The sequence below is a fragment of the Zonotrichia leucophrys genome, chromosome 22 (genome assembly GCF_028769735.1).
Source record: "Zonotrichia leucophrys gambelii isolate GWCS_2022_RI chromosome 22, RI_Zleu_2.0, whole genome shotgun sequence".
NCBI lineage: Eukaryota > Metazoa > Chordata > Aves > Passeriformes > Passerellidae > Zonotrichia > Zonotrichia leucophrys.
This window is the reverse complement of record NC_088191.1, coordinates 2,286,840-2,314,711: the sequence shown is the minus strand read 5'-3', so window position 1 is coordinate 2,314,711 and position 27,872 is coordinate 2,286,840. Positions and strand designations below refer to the sequence as shown.

Below are 27,872 nucleotides of genomic sequence, written 5' to 3'. Positions count from 1 at the left end.
TATGGTATTGCCCAGCCAGGGGCTGACACGGTGTGTTCTCATGTTCTTCCAACACATTATGAAAAGGTTCTTTCCCTAGAAGGTTGGTGGGGCACTGAACAGGCTCCCGAGAAAAGGGTCACAGAGCTCCAGGAGGGTTTGGACAACGCTCCCAAGGATGCCCAGGGTGGGATTGTTGGGGTGTTTGTGCAGGGCCGGGAGGCGGAATTGACGATCCTTTCCAGCTCAGGATATTCCACGGTCCGTGCTCAGTCCCGGGGCCGTGCTGGGGGGGTGCCGATGCCCAGGCCGGTGCTGGGTTCCGGGTCGGTGCCGATGCCCGGATCGGTGCTGGGTTCCGGGGCGGTGCCAGGCCGTGGGGTGGGCGGTCGATCGGGCTCACGGCTCCGCCCCGGGGCGGTGCAGCGCAGGCCCCGGCCCGGCTCCATAAGGCCGCGGGGCCGCCGGCCGGACCCAGCGCCCCACGGGAGGGGCGATGTGGCCAGGGGGTGTCATGGCCCGGGCCTGGAGCTGCCTCTGTCGCCTCCTCATCTTTCTCATCATCCTCATCTTCCTCCTGCCGCCGCCGGCCGCGCCCGGGCAGCCCGCGGGTGAGTGCTCGGGGCCGGGCCGGGCCTGCCGCCCGCAGCCCGCTCGGCCCCCATTCCCTTTCCCGGACAGCGCCGTTCCCCCTTCCCCGTCCCTTCCGCAGGGTCAGGCCCCCCATTGTCACCCTTTCCCTGCCCTCGAAGGGGTCCGGTGGGGCAGAGCCCCCCAGAGCTCGGCCAGAGCGGGGGTGCTGCCCGCTGGCCCCGTGTGCCCCGCGGCGGTGCCCGGGGATGGCCGGTGCCACCCACAGCAGGCGGGTCTGTGGGTGCCAGCACCACCTGTGCCCTGCCCAGCATCGCCAGTGCTCAGGGATGCTGCGGAGGGCCCGGCGGGGCTCCGGTGCCGGGCCCATGGAGCTGCAGACAGGGAGCTGATCCCGGCACAGTGAGGCTCCGGTGTCGGGCCCATGGATGGGGAGCTGATCCCGGGACAGTGGGGCTCTGGTGTCGGGCCCATGGAGCTCCGGACAGGGAGCTGATCCCGTGATAACGGGGCTCCGGTGCCGGGCCCATGGAGCTCCAGTTGGGGAGCTGATCCCGGGATAACGAGGCTCCGGTGTCGGGCCCGTGGAGCTCCAGAGGAGCTGATCCCGGCAGCAGCCTCGGGTCCTGGCACACCTGCCCGAGTTCTTTGCTCCTCCATCCTCCCGGGATCTCCACCCGGCTCTTACCCAGCAAAGCCCCAGGGATTTGGGGCTGCCCGGTCACTGCAGGTGGCCTTGGCCATCCAGGAGCTCGAGTATGGGGCAGAGCTGCCCAGGCTGCTGTCCCCGGGGAGGGAGGGATGACAGGACTCAGTGCCATCATTCTGCGTGGCTCTTAAGGACTTGGTCCCGTGCTGTCCTTAGGGATTGTTTATGAATTGAGATGGTTCTGCTTATGGGCTCTTATGGTGCTGATTCCAGGCTGTACATACATGACAGGCAGAAATGTCTCCTCTGTCATTGTTTCCCCCTCTTGAAGGGACACATGCACTGTGTAAAACTTTTGTGTTTGTCATTAATGCATGTTTTTATAGTCAGGTCTTCCCAACTGAGCAATATACAACTTGATACTGGTGCTTCATGCTGAGGACAGTGCTTATGTGGTGTGTGCCTCTCCCTGAGGGATTCTGTGCTGGAATCTCTTCCTCTCACTTGCTGTGTTGTTGCTGGAGGGTGTGTGAGCTGTGTGAGGTGAAAGTCAGATTTGAGAGGTGGTGCAGCACGTTGGGAACTGCCTGACTGGAGGCCCAGGAGTGATGTCTGGAATTATGCATCTCTGAGATGTCAGGTGCTTGGTGTTTTAGGAATAAGATTCTTGTTCCTGCCTGTTAGAAATGAACACTGGGGCTATTTCTGATGGTGGATCGTAGTGTTCCTCTTTGCCTTTGGAACCCTTTGTCCCAGCTATTAATGCCAAACCTTTCATGAAATATAATGAACCTCCCTTGCCTGAGTATGAGCATGAAGGAGAGGGTAGAAACCTCCAGCTCTTGGGTTATAATGTAAGTGCTTTTGACACACATAGGGATGTAAGGCAGAAGTGGAGTGTTACCAGAGACTATTATCTGAGAATTCCTGAATGACCATAATCACATAGTGGTGTGTAGCCTTAAGGGATTTGTGTGCATGGCTTTTCCTCTCCTGTTGGTGTCCATAGAAGCCTTCAAGATTTGATTATATGGATTCTAAAAAATTCACAGGCACAGGCTGCTTTGTGCTACTCCTCTTTCTTGATACTTGGTGTCACACACACACCAGGATGTTCCAGCCAGGCTTGACCACAATTCTTGAAGTGCCTAAATGCTTGGATTGAAATTTCTGGGGAGATAGGATGTTTGGTTAAGATAATTCTTTTGTTCAGATCACAGAAGACACAGCATGGCCTCACCCATATTGCAACAAATCTGGAACAACCAATCAGCAAAGAGTGGGTTTGTGGTTATTTATTTCCTCCATGTGAAAGGGAAAGAGAGAAAAGACATTTCAGTGTAGTTAATGTTGCCTTGCTTCTGGAAAAAAGAAACGAGGATCATGGCATTAGAGTTTCTGCGTGTCTTGATCATTATTATTTCACAAGCTAAATATATATAAAAAAAGGTAAGAATGTGCATTTCACAGTTCCCTTTGGTGGCCAGATGTAAAGGCAGTGATGTCTCCAGAGAGAAGCTTCCCACGGAGTCAGCTGAGCAAGCAGAGCTGGTAAGATGGGGAGGAAGTGAGTGGGCTCAGCATGCCATGGGTGGAAAGGAGTGACTCAGGGCCAGTGACCCCCAGGAGGGTTCATTTTTCTGTAGGTAGCTGAGCTTTACCCTGCTTCTCCTTTGAGAAAGCTCTGAGGTGCAGAGGATGTTGTGACAGTAGCAGTGCACGCGTGTGACAGTCCTCCTTGTAGAACAAGGGGAGCTGTTGTCTTGCAGACAAGTTAGGCTTTAGGAAGGGCAGAAGGAATGGGGAGAGTCTAGACAGGAAACACTTACAGCATAGGTCTGGATTTCAGCAAAGGGTGTTAGAATTTTCTAGGAAATATTTCTGTGGGAGAGCTCTGTAACCTGATCGACATCCAACATCCCCAGTGAAACACCAAAGGAAACTTCATCAGCTGCTCTGGCCAGGTTTAATGTTATCCAAATATTCCAGGTGAGCAATACACACAGAGGAATTTGCTTCTCTTGCCATGATAATTGGTCATTGCTTCCTGCACCAGCACAGCAGGAGAACACAGCAGGTTTGAAGACTGAAAGCAGGGGAGGGAGAGGTGGAAAGAAAATCCCCAAGGAGTGGTGCCTGTGGAAGAACAGCTGGCCAGATGTTCCCAGGTGTTTTGAAGATGAAGCACCACTGAGGCACTCTTTGGTGTTTGAGGTTTGGGAGGAGCTGCAACTGCTGGCTCCACAGAAGACATTCCTACATTTAGAAGGAGACTTGTTATCTTTGTGGTTTTTTTATAAACCTCTAAACATTTTTAAGTGGACTTGGATAATATTTACATGGTGAAAGTGAAGGAGTAGTCCCAAGAATAAATCCTACTTCAGCTATGACCTTAGTGCAAGAGTCAAGTGCACCAAAAAAAAGCTTTTCCTGGTGTGTCATTGCCTGGAGAAGTTAAAAAAAAAATCAAAAAGGAATTAAAAAAAGCAGTGGTTCTGTTGTTTTGAAGGACATATGTAAGTAAGCCAGGTCATGGAAGTTTCTCCTCAGACACTGCTTGGCAAACTCCTGTATGATTCTGAAAATAGGATCTGGAGAATGCACACTGAGCTGGCAGCTGGTACCTCCCAGTCAGATGGGATCCAGGCTCCATAAAAACTGATAGCAATCCCAGTGATCTGAGCATGAGAGAAGGATCTATCAGGGATAAGTGGCTTTGAAAGGATGGTGCAAAGTGTTCTGCTGAGGTGGAAATAACTTCTGTACCAGTATGAGAGGGTGAAAAATGGGGAACAGGAAAGGAAATGAGTGTCAGAGTGGGTTAAATGACAAGTGAATCAGTTGTGTGCTGTTTTGAAGGTGAGTTTAACCTGTGGAGATCCATAAACACACCGAGCATGTGTGTGTGCCTTGGTGTGTGTGAGGCCTCTCTGGGCTGTTGTGGGGTTTTTTGGGATAGTGGAGCCAGAACAGCCTGATATCAGCAGGCAGAGGTGTAAGGAAATCCTCTCCTTAGTTGCAGGAAAGGAGAGGCAAGGATGACAGCAGAAAATCTAAAGATGTGGAGCTGGAGGGAAGGGCTGGAGGAATGGAGAGTGCAGCTTGAAGCACAAGGAGCTGATGGTTGGGTCAGGAATGCTCTGTATGGAGCTGTCCTGGCTGTGTAATGCCTTTGGCACTTCTGCTGAGCAATCCCCTGCCAAAATGTGGAAGCTGACCTCAGCTATTAATTGTAATCAATTGATGATAGCCACAGTTAACCTAATGAGTTTTGGTGTTAGCAGCTGAGCTGCTCACATGCTGATGAGTTGTTTTTATGAAATTAGCTTGTTCTGTGGTGTAACAGGCCACAGCGTGAACTTTCCTCTTTTTAATTTTTTTTTTCTTCCGTTGAAGAGTGTATCTTTGACCTTCCTTGGGAAGGAGTCACAGCTCAGGAAGGATGGTGATTGAGGGGAAGTGTGAGTGAGTAAGTGCATGTAGCTGTGTGCTCTGATTCTGTAACTGAGCCAATGGGTCCAGCAAGACAAGGGGTGCAGTCTGACCTTTGAATGCAGATTTTACCTATCAAGCACCCCCAGAACACCTGAGCACCCCCAGAAGTTCCTTCAATGTTAGATTCATTATTGCTGTGATGTGTTCTGGTGGTTTTCAAGCTCCCACATGCCATGGAGCATGCATGGAATTCCTCTGGTGGATTTGGGGTGGGGAGGGGAAGATGAATCACATCTTCCTAGTTGTCTCCAGTGCTTGGTAATTAATGGCAGTCTTTAATGAGATGAGATGAGATAACTATGGTCATGGATGCAGTTGTGTTCTTCTGATCAGAAATAAAATCTCAGCACGGAAATGGGTCATCAGCATGTCCTGTCCTCAGCGGTGACGTGCTGCAGCTCCAGCAGCTGCCAGAGAGCACCTGACTATTAGAAGTCCTGTAACTTGCTGAAAAATTGATTCCAAACCCTACCTGCCCTTTGTAGAAGGAAATTGTGGCAGCAGGGTTGGCTTTTTGCTCGGCTGCACTTGTCCCTTGGGTTGGGTTTTTGTTGCACTGCTCTGTGCCCTCCCTGATGGGCTCTGTGCCCTCCCTGATGGGCTCTGTGCCCTCCCTGAGGGTTGCTGGTGATGTGTGAAATGCTGCCCAGGGCACTTGGCATGGGAGCAGCTGCTTTGGGAAGTGAGGGGCAGTGCCAAGGACATCCCTGCTGGAGACTCCCACCCCACCACCTCCCAAACTGGGCTCTGAAGGGTGGGAAGGAGGGCAGAAAGTGGGGGCAGAGCTGTCAGAGCATTCAGAGACTTGAAATTTGGCCTCTTTTAGTGCTGTTGCTCTAAGAGGATCCTCTTGGAGTTGTGCTCTTCCCAGAAATCCCTCCCAGTTGTGCTTCATGTGATGATTCACTGAGTTGTTTGCTGCTTCCAAGCTGCTCTTGGGCAAACGTGTCAGCTCCAGGCGGTGCCAGGGCTGGCTGTGCCCTGCTGTTTGTGTCACCTGTGAGCCTGCAGAGCCTGGCATGAGGGTCCCACCCCTCTGCTGAGGGTGGGAAGGGCTCTGGGGATGGGACCAGGGCAGAGCAGGAGCTCAGGGCTGGCTGGAGCCCGTGCTGGGAAATGACAAATGGACAGAAGTGATTGCTGCAGTGTGTGCTTTTGGTGGTTCATTCCAGGAAAGGAAGCAGCCCTTCCCTCCCTTGTTTTCAGGCCAGGGAGGTACTGACACTGTGTTCTGTAGCCACTGAATATCAGGAGCTGTTTTCAGGAATTTTATCTCTGCTTTTTTAATAGTAGACAAATACTTTTGTAGTATTGCATGTCTCCTTTAATACTTTCTAATACTTTTAATGTTGTATTAATTTAATACTTTTAATACTTTAATGTCTACTTTTTAATACTTTTAATGTCTACTTTTTAATACTCCTAATACTCTTAATGTCTGCTTTTTGTAGTATTGTAGTATGTGTACTTTAATAGTCTACTTTGTCTACTTCAATAGTAAATAAATACCTTCTGTTTACAAACACCATACTAATGCAAGTTCTGCTGCAGTGTGTGTGCCCTGAGAAGCAGTGGGGCTGTGCCTGTGCTCTGGTGACAGAAATGCTGTGTGGCAGAGCAGGAGGGTGCATCTGAGGTCTCCTGCCATGGCCACGTGTGCTGTGACAGGAGGGAAGCTGGCAGTGAGCTGATGGCTTCTTCTTCTGGGATAGTGGTGGGAAGTGTGGGAATCCATAAATCAGAAAGGTTTGGGAAAGCTGCAAAAGGCCCCAGAGACAGCAGAACTGTGATTAGAGCCAAGCAGCAGCCATGAGATTGGTCAGCAGAAAAATTATGTAAAATGTAGAAAAGCAAGGACAAATAGAACAATGGTCTGTGTATTAACCTTTATCTAGAAGAACTCTCTAAGCTACAGAAAGTTTATCTAGTGAGATATTAGGCAGTTTTAAGCTTAATAATGGAGCTCTGTGCATTGTGTTTGAAGGCTTACAAGCAGGTATTGCATTTGAAATAAGCAAGCATTGTTTAACCAAAGGTACCTGTGCTTATAGTGATTGGATAGAACTGCTGTCAATGTGCTTTTGCTTTGTGTGATTGGTCAAAAAACTTATAAAGTGAGTTGTAACATTAAGTTCTTGGTCTGCTGCCTGGGATGTGAGCTGGTGGCATCTTCCCATTGTCATAACCATGGAATGAGGCTGATGCTGGAAAATAAAACAGCTCAAGGCACGTTCCCAGCAGTCCTGTCTTGTTTGTGATTTGTACACAGCCCCTTGCTGGTGATAGGAGCAGTGTGCAAGGGACTCTCTTTTCCCGTGGGATGCCTTTTTGAGTGCTCCCCAAGGTGATGATGGTGATCTGTGTCAGCTTGCCAGGCATGGGAAGGCATCTCCTGAATGCCACTGCAGCCTGGTGCTTTTTGGGGAACCCCTGGCATTTAAAGCCTGCCCATTTTCCAAAGGATGGAGCAGCCTCTCGTGGAGCTTTGAGCTCACAGTGCTGTCCTGCAGCTTAGAGAAACCAAAGGCCCTTTGGACATGGAGTGTGAGTTCTGCTGTGCTCAGAGGGGCTGGTTTTAAGTGGATGCAGCATCTCAGTCCCACTTGGGAGATTTTGGAGGGTCTTGGACACCAAATACTCGCTCACCCAGACGTGGTGATGATTTCTGGAGACAGACAGTGAGGATAACTGTTCCCTTCCCCCTGCCTTTGTTGGGAAGCTCAGACTCCTCTGATGAGCTCATTGATTCCCTTGCCATGAGCCAGGAAAACTATTTCTCTGGATGCTGCCTGATCTGCCTTGGCCAACCTCCTGCTTCCTGGGTGAGTGGCTGTGAGCCAGGCACCAGCAGATGCCACCACTGATGGGAAAAGTAATTTGCATGCACAATTTATTGTTGTTTACATAGTTAATATAAAACAGCTTGCAAAAACTGATAAAGGGAGCTTGGACTGTGGGCTTGTTTGGTTCAGGGGATCTGTCTGATGTTGCATGTACAGATAATATATAAAGGGATCTGTGACAGCTTCTTTGTTGCAGGGATTTGTCTCACCTCAGTTATTTGATGAGGCCCTTGGGAGCTCTGTAAAAGCTTAATAAATAGTAGAGCAGCCTCAGGGCAGTTTGGCTGTGCTGTGCAGGGCCAGGGTTGAGGCTGAGCTGTGCCATGAGCAGAGCATTGAGAGAGGCTGCACGGGGCAGTTGTGCAGCTTTGCAGCACAGGTTTGACCCTGGGCATCCCTTGTTGTGCTGATCCTGCTGATGAGGAGTGCTGGTGCTGGTAAACCAGTATTTGGAATGTGAAGATTTCAATTCAAAACTTTCTGGGAAAATTGGTGTCTCCTCTGCTGTTTGTGTGTTGTTTTCTCTGGCCCCTTGCAAGGCAATCCAGGCATGCCTTTGAGTGTGCACTTTTCCTCAAGTAGTGTTTTCCTCCTTGTGCTTCCTCTTGGTTGCTTTGTTCCTTTAGCCAATGTTTCTGTTCTGCTCTCCAGGTTTCCAGGAGATTTCCCTGCTCTCTTCCTACGAAGTTGTAACTCCACAGAGATTGGGGAGAGAACGACGAGAGGCTTCCAACAGCTCCTCCATACAGGTACCGGGCAGTCTGAGCCACATCTTCAATTTAGTGCCCATTTCCAAATAAAATCTACCCAAAACTGACCTGAAATGCCCATGGAATGCTGCTGGGTGCACCTGGCAGCAGGGAAATGTCTGTCCTTGCAGAGAGCAGCACCTCTGGCACTGCTGGCAGCTGAGGGCCAGGAGTACCTCCCTCCTCCAGAGCTCAGGAGTTCCTGCAGTGGGTTTTTGATCTGGATGTAAAACTTGCATCATGTTCAGTAAAAAAAACTGTGTTGTCCTTTTCTGGCTCTGTCTTGGAACTTTTCTGTGGAAGTTTTAGAAGGACAGAATAAGAAAACCATTTCCATTTCTATTTTGAAACCATTTCCATTTCTATTTTGAAACCATTTCCTTCATGGGATTTTTTTCCCAGTCACACAGGAAGAGATGCTCTGTTCTCAAGGCAGGGACAGTTATAAAATAAATATCAGACTCATTTGTTGTTGGTTTCAAAGACTCTTTCATTCATTAACATGAGTAAAATGCACCTTTCTTTTTATTCAGGACAAGGTGTCATATGCCATTGAGATTGAGGGAAAAGAATACACCATTCATCTAGAAAAGAACAAGTAAGTGATGAATTTCTTTAAATTGTTAAATTACTTAAATTAAATGTTATTAAATTACTGTTGTGTCCAGATGAGAAGCTGGCAGGTAGCACATGAGTTTTGAATCCTGGGGTTCTGTGTGGGAAGTGCAGGTACACCCCAGCTCTGCACAATGGTAAAGATTGAATCCTCGTTGTCCTGGCCATCAGCCAGAGATGGTTTTTGATTCCTGCAGCCCTGGGGAACCCCCTTCAGAGCAGGAAGCTGCAGATTACTCCAAGGAGACCCAGGGAATCTACAGCTCTTTCCATTCACAGCTAAAAATAAACAAGCTGAAGTGTATTTCAAGTAAATATTTTCACTTTTGTCTGGATCTTGTTTATTGCTTTAGTTTTGTGGTTTTTTCCTGTCTCAGTAGCACAAGGACAGTAATAAATGAGGAAACTGGCTCTTTCTCCAAGGTCTGAATACTGACACCTCACAGCTGATACTGTCTGTCTGTCTGTCTGGGGTTTAAGGGCCACTTGCAGCACCAGCACATGGTCATTTACCAGGCCTCTGCTGCCCTTGTGATAGAGACACAACTGTGCAAGCCCTTGGGGAGCTCCAGCTGCCACTTGCCAAGGCCCTGACCCTCAGAAATGTGGGAATTGAGCTGCACCACATCAATGGAATGAGCAGTCTTAGTCGTGGGAGACTTTCCAGTGCACTTCCTCCTCAAACTGGGGAGGAAGAGGCATATGGAGCAGACTGAGGGCTAGAATTTTGTTTCTGCTTGGAAACAGGGTTTTAGCACAATAAATGGGTTTTGCTGCTTGTTCTACTCTCTGAGGTGAGATGGTTTGTTTGATTTCATTAGCAGTTCTACCATTCTGATCTCTTGAATTTTGCTGTGAAAATATACTATTTCTTTGTTAATTTTACAGGATTTTCCTTTTTAATATTTCCTTATTTAATTTCAATTTACATATTTGTCACATTTTTGATTACTGCTCTGTTCCAATGTCCCAGCCATCCCATGAAATTCCTCTTGTGTTCCTTGTCCCCTGTCATTGCAGAGAACTGCTGCCCAAAGATTTCACAGTTTATACCTATGACAAGGAGGGGAAGTTGCAATTGGAACATCCAGATGTCCAGGTAGGATTTCCTTCTATTCCTACCCTCACTAAAGGTGACAGGAACAGAGCATTTGTGGGATGAGGGAGTTGGGATTACAAAAGGATAATTGTATTTTCTGCTGAGCCCCCTTCATACCCACTGCCCTCTTCCTGGAGAGAATCCTTAATTTTGTATGAGGCTCTAACCTGTGAAAAACCTGTATTTTCTGCTGTGGAGGTGGTTGCTGTCTCATTATTGGGTTGCTGCTGTCCTTGTCCCAAACCCAGTGCAGGGCTGCTCTGGGGGCTGAAAAGGCAACTTTGGTTTTTTATTTTTGCACAAAATGAGCTTCTAGATCAGTCTCTGAGGCACTGTGAGCTGCATCCATTCAGCAGGGATGGCTTTTAGGAACTAAAAACTCCTCAGGGTGGGCTGCTCTGTAAGTCCTGACATGTGGGAGCTGCTGGAAGGGATGGATGGACCAAATCTAAAGGACCTTTGGGTAGAATGGGATCTGTGTAGTGTTGGAGTTATTCCACAGAAAGCATTTGCTGCCTGGCATGTTGCCTTTGGAAATGTAGAATTGAAAGCAAGTTGTGTGATACAAAATGCAAAAGAGATTTCCTAATGGTTTCACTCTTAAGGATCAGTGTTATTCCTTTGAAAGGGAAGTGTTAGTCATACATGATTCATAGGATCTTGTTCTTGAAAATAGAGCACCTGAGTCAAATGCCTGTTTGCTTCCTAGTTCAAAGGGATTGGTTACAGGAAAAATGCTTTTTCAGCATTAGGTCACAGAAGTCATGCTGGCCCTGAACAATTAGCACAAACCCTCTGTGCTTTCTTCCTTCTTGCTGAGCAACAGGGGACAGAACCTGTGTTATAGACCCCTGTATCAATGTTTAAAGATGTCCTTGCCAGAGGAAATGGGGTGTATTTCCCCATGCTCCCCCTTGTCTAATTTCCAGAATTTTTATGTCTATGTGTCAGGGCTGCCCTGTGCAGCACTGCTGTGGTTGGGGGGCACAGCAGGTCCCTCCTCCTGCCCAGAGAGGTGACAGAACAAGACAGAGCAACAGGGAGCAGAACCTGCATTACAGACCCCTATATCAATGTCTAAAAATGCCCTTGCCAGAGGAAATTGAGTGTATTTCCCCATTGTCTAATTTCTAGAATTTTTATGTCCATGTGTCAGGGCTGGGCAGCACAGCTCTGGTTGGGGTGCACAGCAGGTCCCTCCTCCCGTTGCAGAGGTGACAGACAAGCCAGAACTTTCTGCCAGAAGACTGAAGAGTAATTTGGCCCAAATCAGGAGGGAGGGGTTGGACTTGAAATATTTGAGGCAGGGTGGAGGACAGAACAGGAGAGGGATAGCCTGGGTCAAGTCAAGAAATCCAGCTGTGGTAAATTGAACTTAATACACGTTGTGTTCTTGAGTTGTGATCACTGCAGGTCAGTGGCAGCTCCGAGGCTGCCCTGGCTGTGCAGGGATGCCTGAAACACCTGATAATGCACCTTTGTTTTCCTGCCCAGGATCACTGCCACTATCAGGGCTTCGTGGAGGGGACCCTGGATTCCCTGGTGGCTGTCAGCACCTGCTCAGGGCTCAGGTAGCACAGCTCCTCCTTTGTGTCCCTGCTGTCGCTTTGTGGCTCTGAAGCCAAAACCCATTTCTGCTGCTTTTGTCACTGGCTGCACTGAGCTGCCTTGGTGCTGGTGTCCTTTTATTCAAGGAGTTCACAGATATTTGAAGTACCATCAAATAAGTTATTAATGCAGATTGTTACCAGAATGCAGTAAGTTGGTTTTGATGCATATTTGCAAAATAACTTAAAAAATAAGTTATTTTTTAACTTACACAGATAGTCATGACAACTGTGCCTATTGCAGAAGTGGAATGTTGAACACTAGTCTCCAAATTTCACAAAATTGGCTTTAAACCTTATGCACCTCAAGTTTGATGGAATTGTTTTCTGTTTTGGGCTAATTGCCATATATTGTGTGCCATATATTGTATTTTTTATAGAGCCATGTCAGAGTGGCAATAGTGTATTTGAACTAAAGCATTTCTGTTTAAGACCTGGGATGTAATTCCTAGGGCATTGCAGAGCCTTACAGAAGTATTTAATGCCCTGTATTTGTAAGGCCCTGCTCAGCCTTTGGAAATGTAGAATTGTGAAGTGTGCTGGTTCACAAGAGCTGAGGTATAGGCAGGCTTTGGTTATTCAATAAAATAAAATTCTGTGTTACTGTTTTCTGTGCTCAGTGCCACATTTCTTACACACTGCCTTATTTTAGGGGTTTGGTGACAATAGGCAATGTCACCTATGGGATTGAGCCCATGGATCCCTCCTCTGGCTCTAAACACATTTTATATCGACTGGAGAATGTGAAGAAAGAGCCCACAGAGTGTGGAGTAACCACTGCAGGCCAGGAAGGGGAACATGCAGAGGGAGAGCTCCATCCCAGCATGACCCAGCTGCTGCGGGTAAGTCCTGCCCAGTCCCACACAAGGGGTTTTGTGAGTTCATTTCAGAGTGTGCAAGCAGCTTATCAGATTTCCTGGGACTTAGTGCATACCTAAAGGTTTATAATTTGGGGGGTTTGCTCTACAGGACAACTCAGTTTCTTCCCCAAAGCTGCCACAGTCTCCTCCTGCTTCTGCACATGGCATGACCAATGTCACTGTCATATTTTCTGAAAAATCCCTTTGCCCAGGATTTTCTCCTGGGAAGCTGAGAAACCTCAGAGAAAAAGGAAAACAATAATTTTAGAATATTCCCAGAATTTTTTGGGGGACTTCTAAGGGCAGGAGCATGACCCTCATCATGGAGAGGCTTGTTAACAAAGTACTGCATCAGGAGCCGGGAGAATATTGTCATGTTTATTCCTTCCATTATTTCCATTATTCCATTTACACCATCATCACCATCACATTAGCAGTTTGGTGGTTTGGTGTGAAGTCCCCCTTGTCCTTCAAGGACTGTCTGTACAGGAACAAGATTGAAATGAAAGCAGAATGAAGAAATGTTGTATTTCACATCCAAGTCATTGGTATTTGTTGGTAGAATCTTTCTGCCCCTTTATCAAAGTGTGTGGTGACTTTCCAGAGCAATCTGTGCAGAGGTGCCTTGCTTTTGAAACAAGGGGAGTCTTTGTGCAGCTGAGTTTTAGTGTAAAACACAGAGAGTCTCATTGCATTGGATTACACTGCTTGGATTTGGCACTGTGTGCTTTGGGTGTGTCTCAAACCCTGGTGGTATCAAGTGAAATATGACAATGTCATGAGGCTTTTTTTTTTGTTTACACTTGAAATAATAAATCTGAAGTTGTTTAATTTTTTTTCTTCCCCAGAGAAAGAGGGCTGTCCTGCACCAGACAAGATATGTGGAGCTGTTCATAGTTGTGGATAAAGAAAAGGTGGGAGTTCTGTGTGTTTTTTCTTTTCCCTTCTCTTCAGGAAAGGCATGGAAAGCCCTCAGATTTCATTACTCCCACATGGATTGTTAAAAAACACTTGACAATTTACCCAAGTTGTACAAATATGCTACCCTGGAAGTGGTTAAATGTGTGCAATGCAATCCTCCTCAGAAAAGAAGTCAGCCATCAGACAGGGAGAGGTTCTGTTAGCAAGGAATCTCCTGATATAAGGAAAGCACGTAATAAAAACTGCCTTTGCTGTTGGCTTTGGAATACTGAGCTGCTGAGCAGCACCAGTGAAGATGTTGCTGAATTGGTTTGCATCTTCTTGGAGATTTGGAGCCAGGCAAAAATGTTCTGTTCCTTTTTCAAACTGTTGTCTGTATCTCTTCTCTTCATGAAACTGAGTTTCTTTGTCTTGCAGTTTGAAGATTTTGGGAAGAGTGAAACAGAAGTAAGAGAACACATGGTGCAGCTGGCAAACTTCCTTGACAGTGTGAGTAGGAGGGACTTTGTGTGCTGCAGCCCTGCTGCCTTTTGGAAATGTCCATCCTGGGTTTGTTCTGGTACCACTTTGGGGAATGCATCCCCATGGAAGCTTTTCCATCTCTAAATTCATCAGCACTTATCCACCTTGAGAATTAGTTTAGGAAACACTTCCAACCTGTGCTCTGTAAAGGTTAGAGAAAAATCATGTTTGGTACTCCACTATTTCACGTGATATTTGTCAGAATTGAGACTTTTTATTTCTGTTTGGTGTTGTCTTACATGTAGCCAGTGTGGCATTTAAGCATTGATCCTGTAGCTAATGAAGGTCTGAATCACAGGGAAAATGCATTCTGGTGCTTCCAGTTGTGTACTAGCTGTGAAAAAAATTCAAACCCAGATAGCAAAGATGGATGCTTGCAATAAGATCTATAACACCAGTGTCACTGTCATATTTTCTGAAAGATCCCTTTGCCCAGGATTTTCTCCTGGGAAGCTGAGAAGCCTCAGAGAAAAAGGAAAACAATATTATCTCATTTGCTTCTCTTGTGTTTTGCTGTTTTGGAATGTGGTTGGAGATTGTTTCATTGGTTTCATGTGAATTGTTTTAATGGCCAGTCCTGGTCTGGATGTGTCGAGGCTCTGGAAAGAGTAATGAACTTTCATTATTACCTTTTTAGCCTTCTGTCTGTATCCATGTATTCTTTAGTATAGTTTAATATAGTATTCTTTAATGTCATATAGTATCATAAAATAATAAATTAACCTTCTGAGAATGTGGAGTCAGATTTCTCATTCCTCCTGCCACGAGGGAAATACAAGACACCGGGTCACTTGTTTTTGTCTGAAGCTATAAATGAATATTTTTCTCCCCAGATGTACGTTATGCTGAACATCCGCATCGTGCTGGTTGGTTTGGAGATCTGGAAGCACGAGAACATCATCAGCACTGATGGAGGGGCTGGGGATGTGCTGGCCAATTTCGTGCAGTGGCGAGAGAAGAATCTCGTTCTGCGGCGGAGACACGACAGCGCCCAGTTTGTCCTGTGAGTGCTGCTCCTTCCCTCTGCTCCCAGGGAGAGGAATGGGGGATTTGTGTTTGCAAACAAGCTGTGGGGCTGCTGGGAGGTAAAACCAGCACTGGGAGAGGAAAGAAACAATGGGAAGGATTCCACTGATTGGTGAATGGAAAAAGAGATTTGCTGGTAAATGAAATTAGACATTGAAAAATGAAAGAAACAATGGAGAAGAAAAACCTCAAAATTCCTTAAGAATTAGAAATGAAAAGGGAGTGTTATACATTAGAGGGGAGTCTTTGGGATCAGGTGTTCTGGGAAGTCTGAACCTCTCAAGTACCTCAGAAATGGGGAAAACCCCCAAAATTCCATAAGAATTAAAAAGGAGGGTTATACATTAGAGGGGAGTCTTTGGCATCAGATGTTTCGGGAGTCTGAACCTCTCAAGTACCTCAGAAAAGGGGAAAAACCCCTAAATTCAGTAAGAATTAAAAATTAAAAGGGAGGGTTAAATGTTATAGGGAAATCTTTAGGATCAGGTGTTCTGGGAAGTCTGAACCTCTCAAGTACCTCAGAAATGGGGAAAGAGAGAAGGAAAATGTGCCTGGAAATTGGGATAAAAGGGAGGCTGCGTCCTCCAAAAATTGGAGAGATCCCAGGGGATGCCCCATGGCCTCTGCCTTTATTGGAATAAAGTAAAAGGACTCCTCTGTCTCATTTTTGGACATAAATCTCTGGTGTTTGTGGATTAATTTTCCTAACACCAGGAAGTTCATTCTGTCCCTGTGTGCTCAGCCCAGCAGGCACAGGGCCTGCAATGCCTCCATGGCTTTCAGCAGTCTAAGATAAGGAAATGTCTTGATGACTGGACCTAAGAAGCCCCTCTTTGCCTTCAGACCCCTTATCTCTCTATAAGCCCATAGGATCCTCACCATTGGATAGTTTCCAAAACTCCTTTACTCTATAAAAAGTCCTACTTTTGCCCAGTTTGCCAGAGGAGCTGTCCCTGAGACCCTTCACAGAAGATACCAATAAAGGCATCTCTGTGGAACCTCACACAGCCTCCTCCTCTCTCTCCCTGCCACTTAGCAAGCTAAAGAGCTGAAATCACTAATGAGCTGATAATCATTAAAAACTGAACTGCTTGCTAAGTCTGGAGTCTGCCTGAGGGGCCTGGACAGGTCCTGCTTAATTGGATTTCTCTGTCTTGGGCACCCACAGCAGGGAGACCCCAAAAACACCAGAGCTGCCTTACAGCTCTAGTTCTCCTTATATGCAGAGGAATGATGTGGAAGAGGCTGATTTTCTCTGTAAACACTTGTTTTAAATCCACAGAGTAAAGGAATCTTGAGCAGCCAGCAAAAGCTTACCTGGTGCCATTTGTGCTTGCAGTCAGTAGCAGTGCTAGGAAAGCTGGAGCAGCAGGGTTTGTGCCCCACAGGCAGGAGTGGTGTGGATTCTGTCTGTGTCTGTATGGACTGATGATGGTTTCTCCTTTCTCTTCATGACTGCAGGAAGAAGGGTTTTGGTGGCACAGCTGGAATGGCCTATGTGGGAACAGTGTGCTCCAAGAGCCATGCAGGAGGAATTAATGTGGTGAGATTTCTTCAGTGATCTCTGAATGTGATTTATTGCACTCTGAAAGTCTTCCTGGAAGCACAGTGTATTTCATAACAAAGCTGAAGTGGCTTAGAGGGGCTCTTATGTTGTCCCAAACAATTTCTGACACTTCCAGGGTGTCTGGATCACAACTTCTCTGTAATCTTCTGCTCAGCTCACTGTGCAGTACTCATGCAAGAGGATTTCTCTGTATTGTTTTAAGCATCTCTGCCTCAAAAGTATGTGGGAACTGTGGGTTTTTTCAAATCTGTCCTGTGCTGTGACCTCCCTGAGCAGTGCTGGTTCACTGCATGTTTTATATGGAACTGCAGAGCCTTCATGAACCAAACTGCTGGTGTCAGATAACTCACAATCCCAGAAATCTGCTTCTTTGGACCAGTGACAGAAGTGCTGGAATTTGCACATTTCAGGAGAATTGGGCTGGTGTGGAGAGTTCCAGTTTTGTGTTAATGTTGCAGCTGCTCTGGAAAGTGGAGTTTGTTGGGTAGTGTCCCAGAGAGGTTTCTCTGAGGGCTTTTACTGCTAAGCAAATTCCATGCACTTGGTTGGAAATCTGGCACTGTTGATCTGAGAATCCTGATAATGTAGAGCCAGAATGGCAAAAGAGTCTCCTTGGCCCAGAAGCAAACATTGACTTTGTCAGGATAAGCTCTGTGCTGACTGCTTTCTGTGTCTCTCCTGTGCAGTTTGGAAGGATCAGTATCCAGATGTTTGCCTCCATCATGGCTCACTTTGGTTTTGTCAGGATCAGCTTTGTGCTGACTGCTTTCTGTGTCTCTCCTGTGGATCAGTATCCAATGTTTGCCTCTATCATGGCTCACTTTGACTTTGTCAGGGATAAGCTCTGTGCTGACTGCTTTCTGTGTCTCTGCTGTGCAGTTTGGAAGGATCAGTATCCAGATGTTTGCCTCCATCATGGCTCATGAGCTCGGCCACAACCTGGGGATGAACCACGACGATGAACGAGTCTGTCACTGTGGGGCAAGCAGCTGCATCATGAGCTCTGGAGCATCGTAAGTAGCTGACCAAGGGAAGGCAAACAAAGCTCAAATTCCCCCATCCATGTGCTTTGTTTTTATGGATTACTTTCACTTCAAATTCCCCTTGCAAAGAGTCCTGCTGTGCTTGTGATGGGGGATGCAAATGTCCCCCTGTTCTGGCTTGGCTCAGTGTAAAGCTCAGCTCATTTTGTCCATTGCAGGGGATCCAGGAACTTCAGCAGCTGCAGTGCAGAAGATTTTGAGAAGCTGACACTCAACAAAGGTGGGAGCTGCCTGCTCAATGTCCCAAAGCCTGATGAGACCTACAGTGTCCCTTACTGTGGGAACAAGCTGGTGGATGCTGGGGAGGAGTGTGACTGTGGCTCTCCAAAGGTTTGTGGCTGTGTGTGTAACTTATCCCAGCAGTGCCCCTGCTCAGAGGGGACTGTTTGTGACAGAGGGGGAGATTTGGTGACATTCACAGCCCTTGTGTCCTCAGGAATGTGAGAATGATCCGTGCTGTGAGCCAGGAACCTGCAGGCTCCGATCTGGTGCTGAATGTGCTTATGGGGACTGCTGCAAAAACTGCCAGGTAGGAGACTGGGGTGGTGGTAGGAGGTTGAGAAAAGGAGAGTGTTGGTTTAGTGCATCTGTGAGAGGGAGTTGTCCTGTGGTATAGGTGGATAATGAGATGATTGGCTCTCTCAATTAAAAGATAACTATTGTGTGAATATTAAGAAAAGCTTTAATGATGTACAGTTACGTTGTTATAGTTTAGATATCCTCTCTTTTCCCCATAGTTCCCTTTTCACCATCAGACAGCCTGGGGTGTCTAGGACAGGTACAAAGAAGGCTGCACATGTGTCCCTTACCTGGGGGAAGGTGGGAATGGCAAAGCTTGGGGGTGCTTAGGGGGTGTGAAGGCAACACCTGCCCTCCAATCCAGTCACAAAGCATTTACTGATAAATGGCACAGAAGGGCTGAGTGACAGACTTTGGGAAGGGCCAGGGCTGGCTGATGCAGCCCCCAGGGGTATAAAACACTGATCATCCATCCTGAAGTTGTGATATCCATGAGGGGCAGCTCCCAGTGCTGCAGCTTTTTCCTTATGTTGTATTTTTGTCAAGGTTTAATAAACCTCTTTAAACTTTCAAAGTGAGCAGTTGTTTCTCACACTGCCCCACGAGAACACACAGATCAGAATTCAGATCATCCCTGCTCAGGTGCAGCACCACTCTCTGCTGTGAGATTCCTCTTTCCTAACACAATTCTCCCTCCCCTCTGTGCTCAGCTGCTCCCTGGAGGCACAGAGTGTCGTGCCAGCACCAACGAGTGTGACCTCCCTGAGTACTGCAATGGCACCTCCCAGTTCTGCCAGCCAGATTTCACCGTGCAGAACGGGCACCCCTGCCACAACCAGGAGGCTTACTGCTACAACGGCGTGTGCCAGTACTACGATGCCCAGTGCCAGGACATCTTTGGCTCCAGTAAGGGTTACAGTCTTTCTAAGGGGTGTAACTAAAGAATACATGAAATATTGGTTGCCTCAAGCCAGGTGTTATAAGCTCTTGGAGGTCTATTCCACACCCAAGATAGCTCAGCTACCTCAGAAGGTATAAAATTTTGTTGGAAACAAAATGGTTTTATTAAAGGCAAAATAACAAAATTCTTTACAGATAAAAAGCTCAGTGCCAGGACATCTTGGGCTCCAGTAAGGAATGCCACAGGGTTGCAGTCTTTCTAAGGGGTGTAGCTAAAGAGTACATGAAATAAATATTGGTTTCCTCCAGCCAGGTCTCATAAGCTCTTGGAGATTTATTTCACACCCAAGATAGCTCAGTTCCCAAGAAGGTATAAAATCAGCAGGATGGCTTTTGTTGGAAACAAAAGGGTTTTATTAAAAGGCAAAATAACAAAATTCTTTACAGATACAAAGCTCAATGCCAGGACATCTTTGGCTCCAGTAAGGAATGCCACAGGGTTGCAGTCTTTCTAAGAGGTGTAACTAAAGAATACATGAAATATTGGCCTCCTCCAGCCAGGTGTTATAAGCTCTTGGAGATTTATTTCTCACCCAAGATAGCTCAGCTACCTCAGAATGTATAAAATCAGCAGGATGGCTTCTGTGGTAGTGTTGGAAACAAAAAGGTTTTAATAAAAGGCAAAATAACAAAATTCTTTACAGGGAAAAACTGATTCAGGTGCAAGAGGTCCTCCTGCTTCTGGTAAAAACCTCACAAAAGCAATTTGTTTCTTTCTTCTCTTCTTTTTGTAGTAAATTGCCCAAGCAAAACTTTTTGGCTCTTATCCAATTAGCTATCCTTAAGTTTGAGGTGAAGCCCCCTCAGTCTTATGAGATGCCTTTTTACCTCATTGAAGAGAAAAACTTCTAAGCTTATTTCCTTTTTAAAAAAACAAAGGAAAGTTTTGTCAGTCCGTCCACAGGGGGCACATTCCTATAAATGCACTAAGTTTATTTAAAATATATTTATTTGCTTGTCACTAACAGAGACCAGCTGGCTTTAGCAGAGTATTTGGAGCAGTGGTAGTAATGGTTTAGCATCATGGTCATGCATTCTTCCTGTGTTACATTTAGTTTTGTGCTGGGGATCCAAGCCATAATTTTGTTGCACTTATCATTTCTGGTACAGTGGGGTTTCTGCTCTATAGGTCTGTAAAGAAATATCAAAAAATATCAGGTTAAGGAACTGTTTTTCTCAGTTTTTAGACTTGGAACCTTGTAATTCTGACATTATAACTTCTTTAGTGTTTTGCTCAAGTTGCTAAGCTCATGGCAAACACTTGGTGTAGCAGGGTGGTTGCTGTGGGTACAGGAGATCCTGTGGGAGATGTTTCTGTGCCTGGGTAACGTGGCTCCTCTCTCTGGGGATGGGCTGTTGTTTGCAGAAGCCAAAGCAGCCCCCAACATTTGCTTTGCTGAAGTGAATTCCAAGGGGGACAGATTTGGCAACTGTGGTTTCCATGGCCATGACTACAAGAAGTGTTCCAGCTGGTGAGTTGAGCCCAGTGCACTGGGAAGTGCTGAAATAAATGGTTGGGGATCTGTGTTTGGGTGCTGTGTGTCAGTTTGGGGTGTTGTAGGGGAGGGATGCAGGGCTGTGCAGGGTGTTCCACATCTCCTGTCAAGGATTGTGCTCTCCCTAAGTGATCACATATGGGAAGATGAGAAGCAAATCACCATCTTTTCCTAAATGTAGAGATTCCAACAGCTTACAGAAAGAAGGGATAAACTACTCTTGCAGCACTGGAATGAAGCCCAGTTCAGTTTTATTTGTCAAGTTGCCTCAATTTTGTTTTCAAGTAGCATCTTCCAGTAGAAATGAAAGATGGCATCAAGCACATGGTAGTGTGGTTCTCAGAATAAATTCGAGTGTCACTACAGTGTTCCTGTGTTGCTGTTGTAGGAATGCCATGTGTGGGAAGCTGCAGTGTGAAAATGTGAAAGCCATGCCTGTGTTTGGAATCAAGCCTGCTATTATCCAAACTCCCATCAGAGGCACCCATCAGACGTGCTGGGGAGTGGATTTCCAGCTGGGCTCTGATGTCCCAGACCCAGGAATGGTGAATGAAGGCACCAAGTGTGGTAATGGAAAGGTAATAAAAATTTTTAAAATGATATGCTAATGTAATAATTTGGGGCATTCATGGGAATAAAATTTTCAGCTGCACTGTTTCATGAATAGTTATGACCATTATTTTTGGATGCTTGTAGTTAAAATTTTCAGCTGCTCTGTTTCATGGATAGTTATGATCGTTATTTTTGGATGCCTGTAATTAATATAAAATGACATGAGTCCACTGATTGCCCCCACTGCCCAGTACTGCACTGCATGTGCACCAAACCTTTAATGAGCCTTTCATGTGTAGGTGAAGCGAAAGAAATTGAGTTCATTGAGAGCCAGAAACTTTGCTCTGTCAATGAGCAGGAAGAGCCAGGCCCTCACAAATGCCTGGAAGACAACTTTCAATTAAAATCCAGCTAAACTAAGGAGTGCAGAAGCTTAGCCCAGAAGCAGAGGAATGTGCATTCCACATGTCCTTACTGGGCACAATTTAATTGCTGTTCCTTTACATTCAGACTGGAGACAAAAGGCTCCAGTGCCAGCTCAGCCCCATGCTGAGAGGCCTTTTGTGGAGCAGAGTTTGTGCAGAGTTTGGAATTATCAGTCAGAGTGTGTGAGGCTTTGTGACAGCAAGCACAGCTTAGAAGCAGGGATCTGTGCAGGCAGGGAGGCACTGAAATGCCATCATCCCTCATCTGTGTGCATTTCTGCTCCCCAGATCTGCAGGCACTTCGAGTGTGTGAGTGCCTCTGTCCTGAACTACGACTGTGATGTGGAGAAGCAGTGCCATGGGCATGGGGTAAGCAGGGAAGAGAGGTGATCAGTAACTTTATTTTTCTGTTTTTTCCAACTGTAAAACTCTCTATAAAATGCCTCTAGGCAAGAGAACCTGTAGCAGTGTCAAAAAAATCTTTGACACAACTCTCTGCCAGGCAAGAATTCCCAGTTCCAGTATTGCTAATGAAATTTGACTCTGCATCTCACAAAGAAAAAAAAAACCAAACAAGTAAAAGCCATGGTGTGTAAGCTGTTGGGATAGCTAATCCTTGGAATCCTGAGCAGTGCTGTGTGTGCTCAGTCATGTGAAATCTTGGCATGCCTGGCCAAGGACTGGGGAGTAACTGGGTAAAAGTCTCCAGGCTGAGCAACAAAGGACAGAACAGGTCATGGCTGCTGCAGGCAGATTGAAATGCACACAAATGGAGGTGACTGAGTGGAGTATTTGTGTTTTGGCATACAGGTGTGCAACAACAACAGGAACTGCCACTGTGAAGCAGGCTGGGCTCCTCCTTTCTGTGACTCCAAAGGCTACGGGGGCAGTGTGGACAGTGGCCCTCCATACAATGGCAAGTGGCTGTGAGAGCTGGGCTGGGGCTGGGGCTGCCTCACGTGTTGGTGAACCCAGGCACCTCTGGGTTTCACTGGCAAAGAATTCTGGCAGAGGTTTTGTGCTCAAGGTGTTGCACTTCTGTCCCAGGGTGCTGGAGTAGGGATCTGTAAGGATCTGGTTTAGTTCAAGTGATTTCTGCCACCTCAGAACAAAAATCCTCTTGGATTTCCCTGTATCCAGGCTTGGAAGGGAAGCTCCAGTGAAGGGAAGCATGATTCCTGCACAAGAGAAATCAAATGACAGAGCTGGAAGCTTGCTTTGCTCACTGAGGGTTTGAAGGTGAAAGAGGAAGCCAGAGCCAAGCTCTAATCTGTAGCCATGATATTTTCTGAAAAATCCTTTCCTTAGGATTTTTCCTCCTGAGAAGCTGAGAGGCCTCAGGAACAAAATGTAAACAATGGTTATCTGCTGCTGTGGAATGCAACAGGTGCATCTGGGATTGGTCCATGTTGGTTGTTTCTAATTAATGGCCAATCACAGTCAGCTGTGTGTCCGAGACACAAACCTTTGTTATTCATTCCTTCTTTTTCTATTCTTAGCCAGCCTTCTGATTAAATCCTTTCTTCTATTCTTTTAGTATAGTTTTAATATAATATATATCATAAAATAATAAATCAGCCTTCTGAAACATGGAGTCAGATCCTCGTCTCCTCCCTCATCCTTGGACCCCTGTGAACACTAATCTGGAGAAAACTTGCTGTGTCCATGTGGAGTATATAAAGATGGGGTTGGCGTAACTTCTGTGGGCTGCAGGAATGATCCTGAAGACTGTTTTTCATAAGCTGGTGTGGGTTTGGGAAGGCTAGGGACTCTGATGCAATAACAGGCTGGAGAAGCAAACTGGAGCTCAGGCAGAGCCCTCAAATCATCAGCCAGAAAAAGGGAAAGGCTGTTTTGGTGCAGCCTGCAGGGGAGAAATTGCTGCATATAAAAATGTCAAAATGAAGAACCCAAGTTCTTTGTCTACAGCAAACAGTGGCTGGAGAAGAGGTAGATTTAACATCAGCCCAAAAGGCAGAAGCTCTGTTTTCCTCTCTCATAAAATCTTTAGTAATGAAACATTACAGCCATGAAAAATGAGGATTGATCTCCTAATTTAATGTGCTCCTGCAGCCCGGGGTGTCAGCTCTAACAGATAAACAGAAAGGATCTATTTGGGCATCTGTCTTCTTGGATTCTTTGGGGTTTTGTCTATGAAGAATGGAAAGCAGTTACAGAACCATTCCTACCTAAGCAGAAATTATTTATTTCTTCCCCGTGGTTTTGTGCCCTCAGACAAAGACACCTCCCTGCGCAATGGGCTGCTGGTGTTCTTCTTCCTGGTGCTGCCCCTGCTCGTGGCTGCTGCTGTGGCCTTTGCCAGGAGGGACAGGCTGAAGAGGAGCTGCAGGAGGCTGATGTCCCGCTGCCACTCGTGAGTGCCTCTCCTTTCTGCCTTCTGTGCCCTGGAACAGGGCAAAATCCATGCACGGTGTTTACACCAGTCATGCCAGAGTGTGGAGGCATTTCCCAGTCCCAGGATGTCAATGGTACATGCAGCTTGCCTCTGGCAATGACAGAAAAGATAAATCTATCCCAAATCAAGAGAGCAGAGAGTTTTCTCTTTATTATTATGTTTATTCTTGTGCATTGATGATAGAGCTTTATATTTTCATGTCTGATCTTTTTATAGAGGGGAAAAGACTGCCAGAGTCCTTAACTGAAAAAAGGTTGTTTTTATTTATTAGATTTGTAAATATTAATATTATTTGCAATTAATATTGTAAATATTCATATTGTAATATTAAATATTATCTTTCTCACACTTGATAAGTGCTAAGATGGTATAAATCCAGCTCAGGTTCACAGTGCCTGTGTTCCCAGCCTGCACTGGGTTATGTGCTCACTCAATCCATATCCATTGGATTTCAGGTCACTTCAGTCACCTCCTCCTCGGCCAGACACTGAGCCCAGGGACTACCAGCCAAGAGGCTTCTCCCGTGGCATGCCTTATCCTCCAAGAGCTGTGCCCATGGTAGGAACCAGCCACCTTCCCTTACTCCGTTTGTTACTCTCAAGCAAAGACATAGAGGCAGTTGCTCTAACTTTTGCCCTAATAAAAGCTCTAAAGTTACTTCTTCACTTCTGAAAATTGTTTGTCCTTGATAAAAAGCAGAGAAAATATTTGTTTTGTGGGGGCTCCTCAGTTTCCCAGTTTAAGTGCTGTCCCAGGCTGTGCTTGGTTTACCTGCTTTGCTGCTCCTTTTCCTCATGACAGATGCCCAGCCCTCTCTTCTTGTCAGAGCAGTTGTCCTCTGAAAGCCACAAACAGCCAGAGCACACTCCCAGAGCAAACCTAGTGCTGTTGTGATCAGCCTTTCTCTATTTTTCAAAATCCAGCAGTTTCCAGACTGCTGTTGCTTTTTCCTGCTGAGTTTCTCAGAGGAAAGAGCTCCTCTGATATTGCCAAGCTGCTTTGCAAGTGTTCTTGAACATCACTTATTTAGTGACGTAAATATTTCGATTCCCTGACGTAAATATTTCAATTCCCTACGTGCAATTGGTGACCATTCTCTTTGTGTTATTTTTTGCAGGATATGCATCCCAACACCTTTCCTGTGCCAGCTTACCCAGTTAACCAGCACCCCCAGCAGGCTTTCCACCAGCCCTACTACTCCCCACCTCAGTACCCAGTGCAGCAGCCACCGAGGGTGCCCAGCAGGTCAGTGCAGCCCCCTGGCAGGGGCACTGATGGCATTTCATGTCCTGGCTGTCACTCCTGGGGTGTTCCATCATGTGTTGTGTGTGAGTGGGGCTGATTTTTTTTATTGGGAGAAGTTTCTCCTTCACTTCACCCTGGAAGGCAGCGCGTTCATCGTGCGCTGTCACGGCTGTGTGGTGATGGATGAGGCTCAGAGCATGGCTGTGCAGGCAGATTAGCCCAGCAGGTGGATGAAAGGCCTGTTAAAATAGTCAGCTTAAAAGCAAATCACTCACAAATCTGTCATTGTGCTGATTTGTGAATGCTGTGGCCAAGTGCAAAGCCATTTCTCTGAACTTTGAGCAGGAAGTTTTCCTGTGTGTTTCATTTTACTTTTGAGTTGTGCTTGTGAGATGCAGTGCTGTGCTGTGCCACACACAGACCCAGCACGTGCCAGTGCTGCGTGGGAGCATCCTAATGCAGCTCATTTTGTGTGGCTCTTGGGCCAGGGGGTTCTTCAGAGAATTTTAGAGAAAAGGTGAGTATGGTGGCCACATTTCTCTTCCCAGAGAAAAGCAAGGCACAACTCTTCCCAAAAATATTCCTGGGTTTCACATTCTTTGGACCTCAGAGAAAGGAAAAACAATTCTTATTGTTTTTCTACTACAAAAGTAGAATGCAATATGGAGGTTGTTTCCACAAAGTGATGTGTTTTGGTTCCTTGGCCTGTCAGGGCCAAGTGTGTAGCCCCACATTTCTCATCACAGAGAAAAGCAAGGCACAATTCTCCCCAGAATATTCTTATCTCATTTGCTGTGCCTGTTCTGTGCCAAAGTAGAATGCAATATGGAGATTGTTTGCCCAGAGTGATGGTGTTTTGTTTCCTTGCCCTGTCAGGGCCAGGTGTGTGTGTGTCAGGACAGTCACGAGATTCTGTGCAGTGTGTGCAGAGTTGAGTGCCTGGCAGATTCAGTTTAGATGAAATGTAATATAGTATAGAATAATATATATAATGTAGAATAATATATACTATACAACATAGAATAATATAGTAGAATAAAGTCATTAATTAGCTTTCTGATAAGATGGAGTCAGATACATCATTCTCTCCCCTCGTTGGGGGTTCCCTGTGAATACTAAAGGTGAGTTTTACCAGATGGGGGTTCCCAGAGGATTTCAGGCCATTGAAGGCACAGTCTGAGTGTGGCATTTTTGGAATGAATCTTGGTGTGCAGGCTGTGGTGGGGCAGGGTGGGGTTTGAGGGCAGTGGTGGGGCAGGGTGGGCTGTGATGTTGTGGCGCTGACTGCTCCTCCTCTGTCCCCTGCAGGCCCCCACCCCCTCAGCAGAAGGTTGTACCTCAGGGACCGCCTCCAGCCCAGCAGAAATGTTTACCTCAGGGACAGTACTTCCCCTCCCGACCGGCGCCTCTGCCTCCCAAGTAGCTTCCTGAGCTGCTGCCTGCGACAGCTGAAATTGCAGTTCCCCTTCTGGCATCCCGTGGCAGTGCAGTGCCGGCAGCCTCCCTCTGCAGCCTGGGACAGGGCAAACGAGAGATCCCGAGCAGGAATGTAGAACTTTACACTCAATAAATACCTCGACCAAAGCTGCAGGGACTGAAACACCCAGCCTGTCCCTCGCTCTGTCCAAGCTTTGCCGCTGCAGCCGGGCTGGCAGCAGGGAAATAGTCCTGAAATCCAGCACGTGGCTTTGGGTTTCCCCATTTCTGCCACGAGCCCTGGTAAGGAAATTGTCTGATTTGGTGTTGTCTCTCTGATTGTGCAGTGAGGAATTGGAGTAACCCGTTTGCAAAGCAAGATCTGTCAGTTAATTTACAGTTACTCTGCATGGACTGAAAGTGTTTCCCATGTACACCATAAATGGAATGAGGTCTCAGAGGACTTTTCAGGAAGAGGGATATATTTTAAACATGTTTATGCATGTATATATGTTTATAGATGCATAATAATGCACTTAAATTCTTAACTCCATGCTGACTGACACTAAGCTGTGCTGTAGGAGCACTGAGTTTAATGCTTTTTAATTAGAGAGTGGCTAAACGAGACTCCTGTACTAATTCCCACTAATTCATGGATGGGCAGTGAAGATAAAGGTACGAGAAGACACGGCCATATTCTGGTTTTAAACAATGGGCTGCTGCCAAGTTTTAGTTGAGGTCTAAAGACAGCAGCAGTCCCTGCAGAACACTGGGAAGTGGGAAGTGTCTCTGCCTGGACCACCAGAGCTTCTCTGAGCACTTTAAATGGGAGCCTGGTGGCTGATGCACCCTGAATGTAACAGCCAAGCCCTTGTGGTGTCAGTCAGGGCTGCTGTGTGTCAGACTGGGCTGCCCTGTGCTCCTGCACCATGGGCTGGACTGGATTTTGGAACTCCTCCTGAGCAGAGGTGCTCAGCATCCACTCTGCTAGGGGAGGGAGCTGTAGATCCTGGTCCTGTGGTGCCATGGGTAGAAGCTGGATGTCGTGGTCACAAGTAGAAATCTATTGCACAACTTGCTAAAAGTGAGGTTCTGTTGCACAAACTTGCTGAAAGTGAGATAAGTGCTGAAGAGCCTGCTGGGCTGTTTCGCTCTGTGCTCGCCACAAGCACAGCTCAATCTGTAAAATCCCCCTAATATTGCCAAAAAATAATCTTTTTCTCTGTATATACATAAATATATATATAGTGTGTGCAGTAATAAAATACTTGAACTCC

At 46.5% G+C, this 27,872-nt stretch overlaps 1 protein-coding gene across 1 annotated transcript; it reads left to right on the top strand.

Moving 5' to 3' along the window:
* The first annotated feature begins 395 nt into the window (after positions 1-395).
* On the top strand, positions 396-27,872 carry LOC135456900 (disintegrin and metalloproteinase domain-containing protein 9-like). The gene is made up of 22 exons (XM_064731088.1): positions 396-590; positions 8,209-8,306; positions 8,840-8,904; positions 9,942-10,020; positions 11,515-11,591; positions 12,280-12,469; positions 13,336-13,401; positions 13,826-13,897; positions 14,764-14,933; positions 16,418-16,499; positions 17,403-17,536; positions 17,725-17,896; positions 18,003-18,095; positions 18,796-18,991; positions 20,412-20,517; positions 20,930-21,119; positions 21,807-21,887; positions 22,329-22,434; positions 23,754-23,892; positions 24,390-24,492; positions 25,052-25,179; positions 26,488-27,872. Exons 1-22 carry the CDS (start codon positions 476-478, stop codon positions 26,600-26,602), a joined length of 2,577 nt encoding a protein of 858 aa, XP_064587158.1. The 5' UTR covers positions 396-475; the 3' UTR covers positions 26,603-27,872.

Coding starts and splice junctions, on each gene's coding strand:
- LOC135456900 (XM_064731088.1), top strand. CDS start 476: ATGTGGCCAGGGGGTGTCATGGCCCGGGCCTGGAGCTGCCTCTGTCGC. Junction 21,120..21,806: donor CCAAGTGTGGTAATGGAAAG/GTAATAAAAATT, acceptor TCTGCTCCCCAG/ATCTGCAGGCACTTCGAGTG. Junction 23,893..24,389: donor CTGATGTCCCGCTGCCACTC/GTGAGTGCCTCT, acceptor ATTGGATTTCAG/GTCACTTCAGTCACCTCCTC.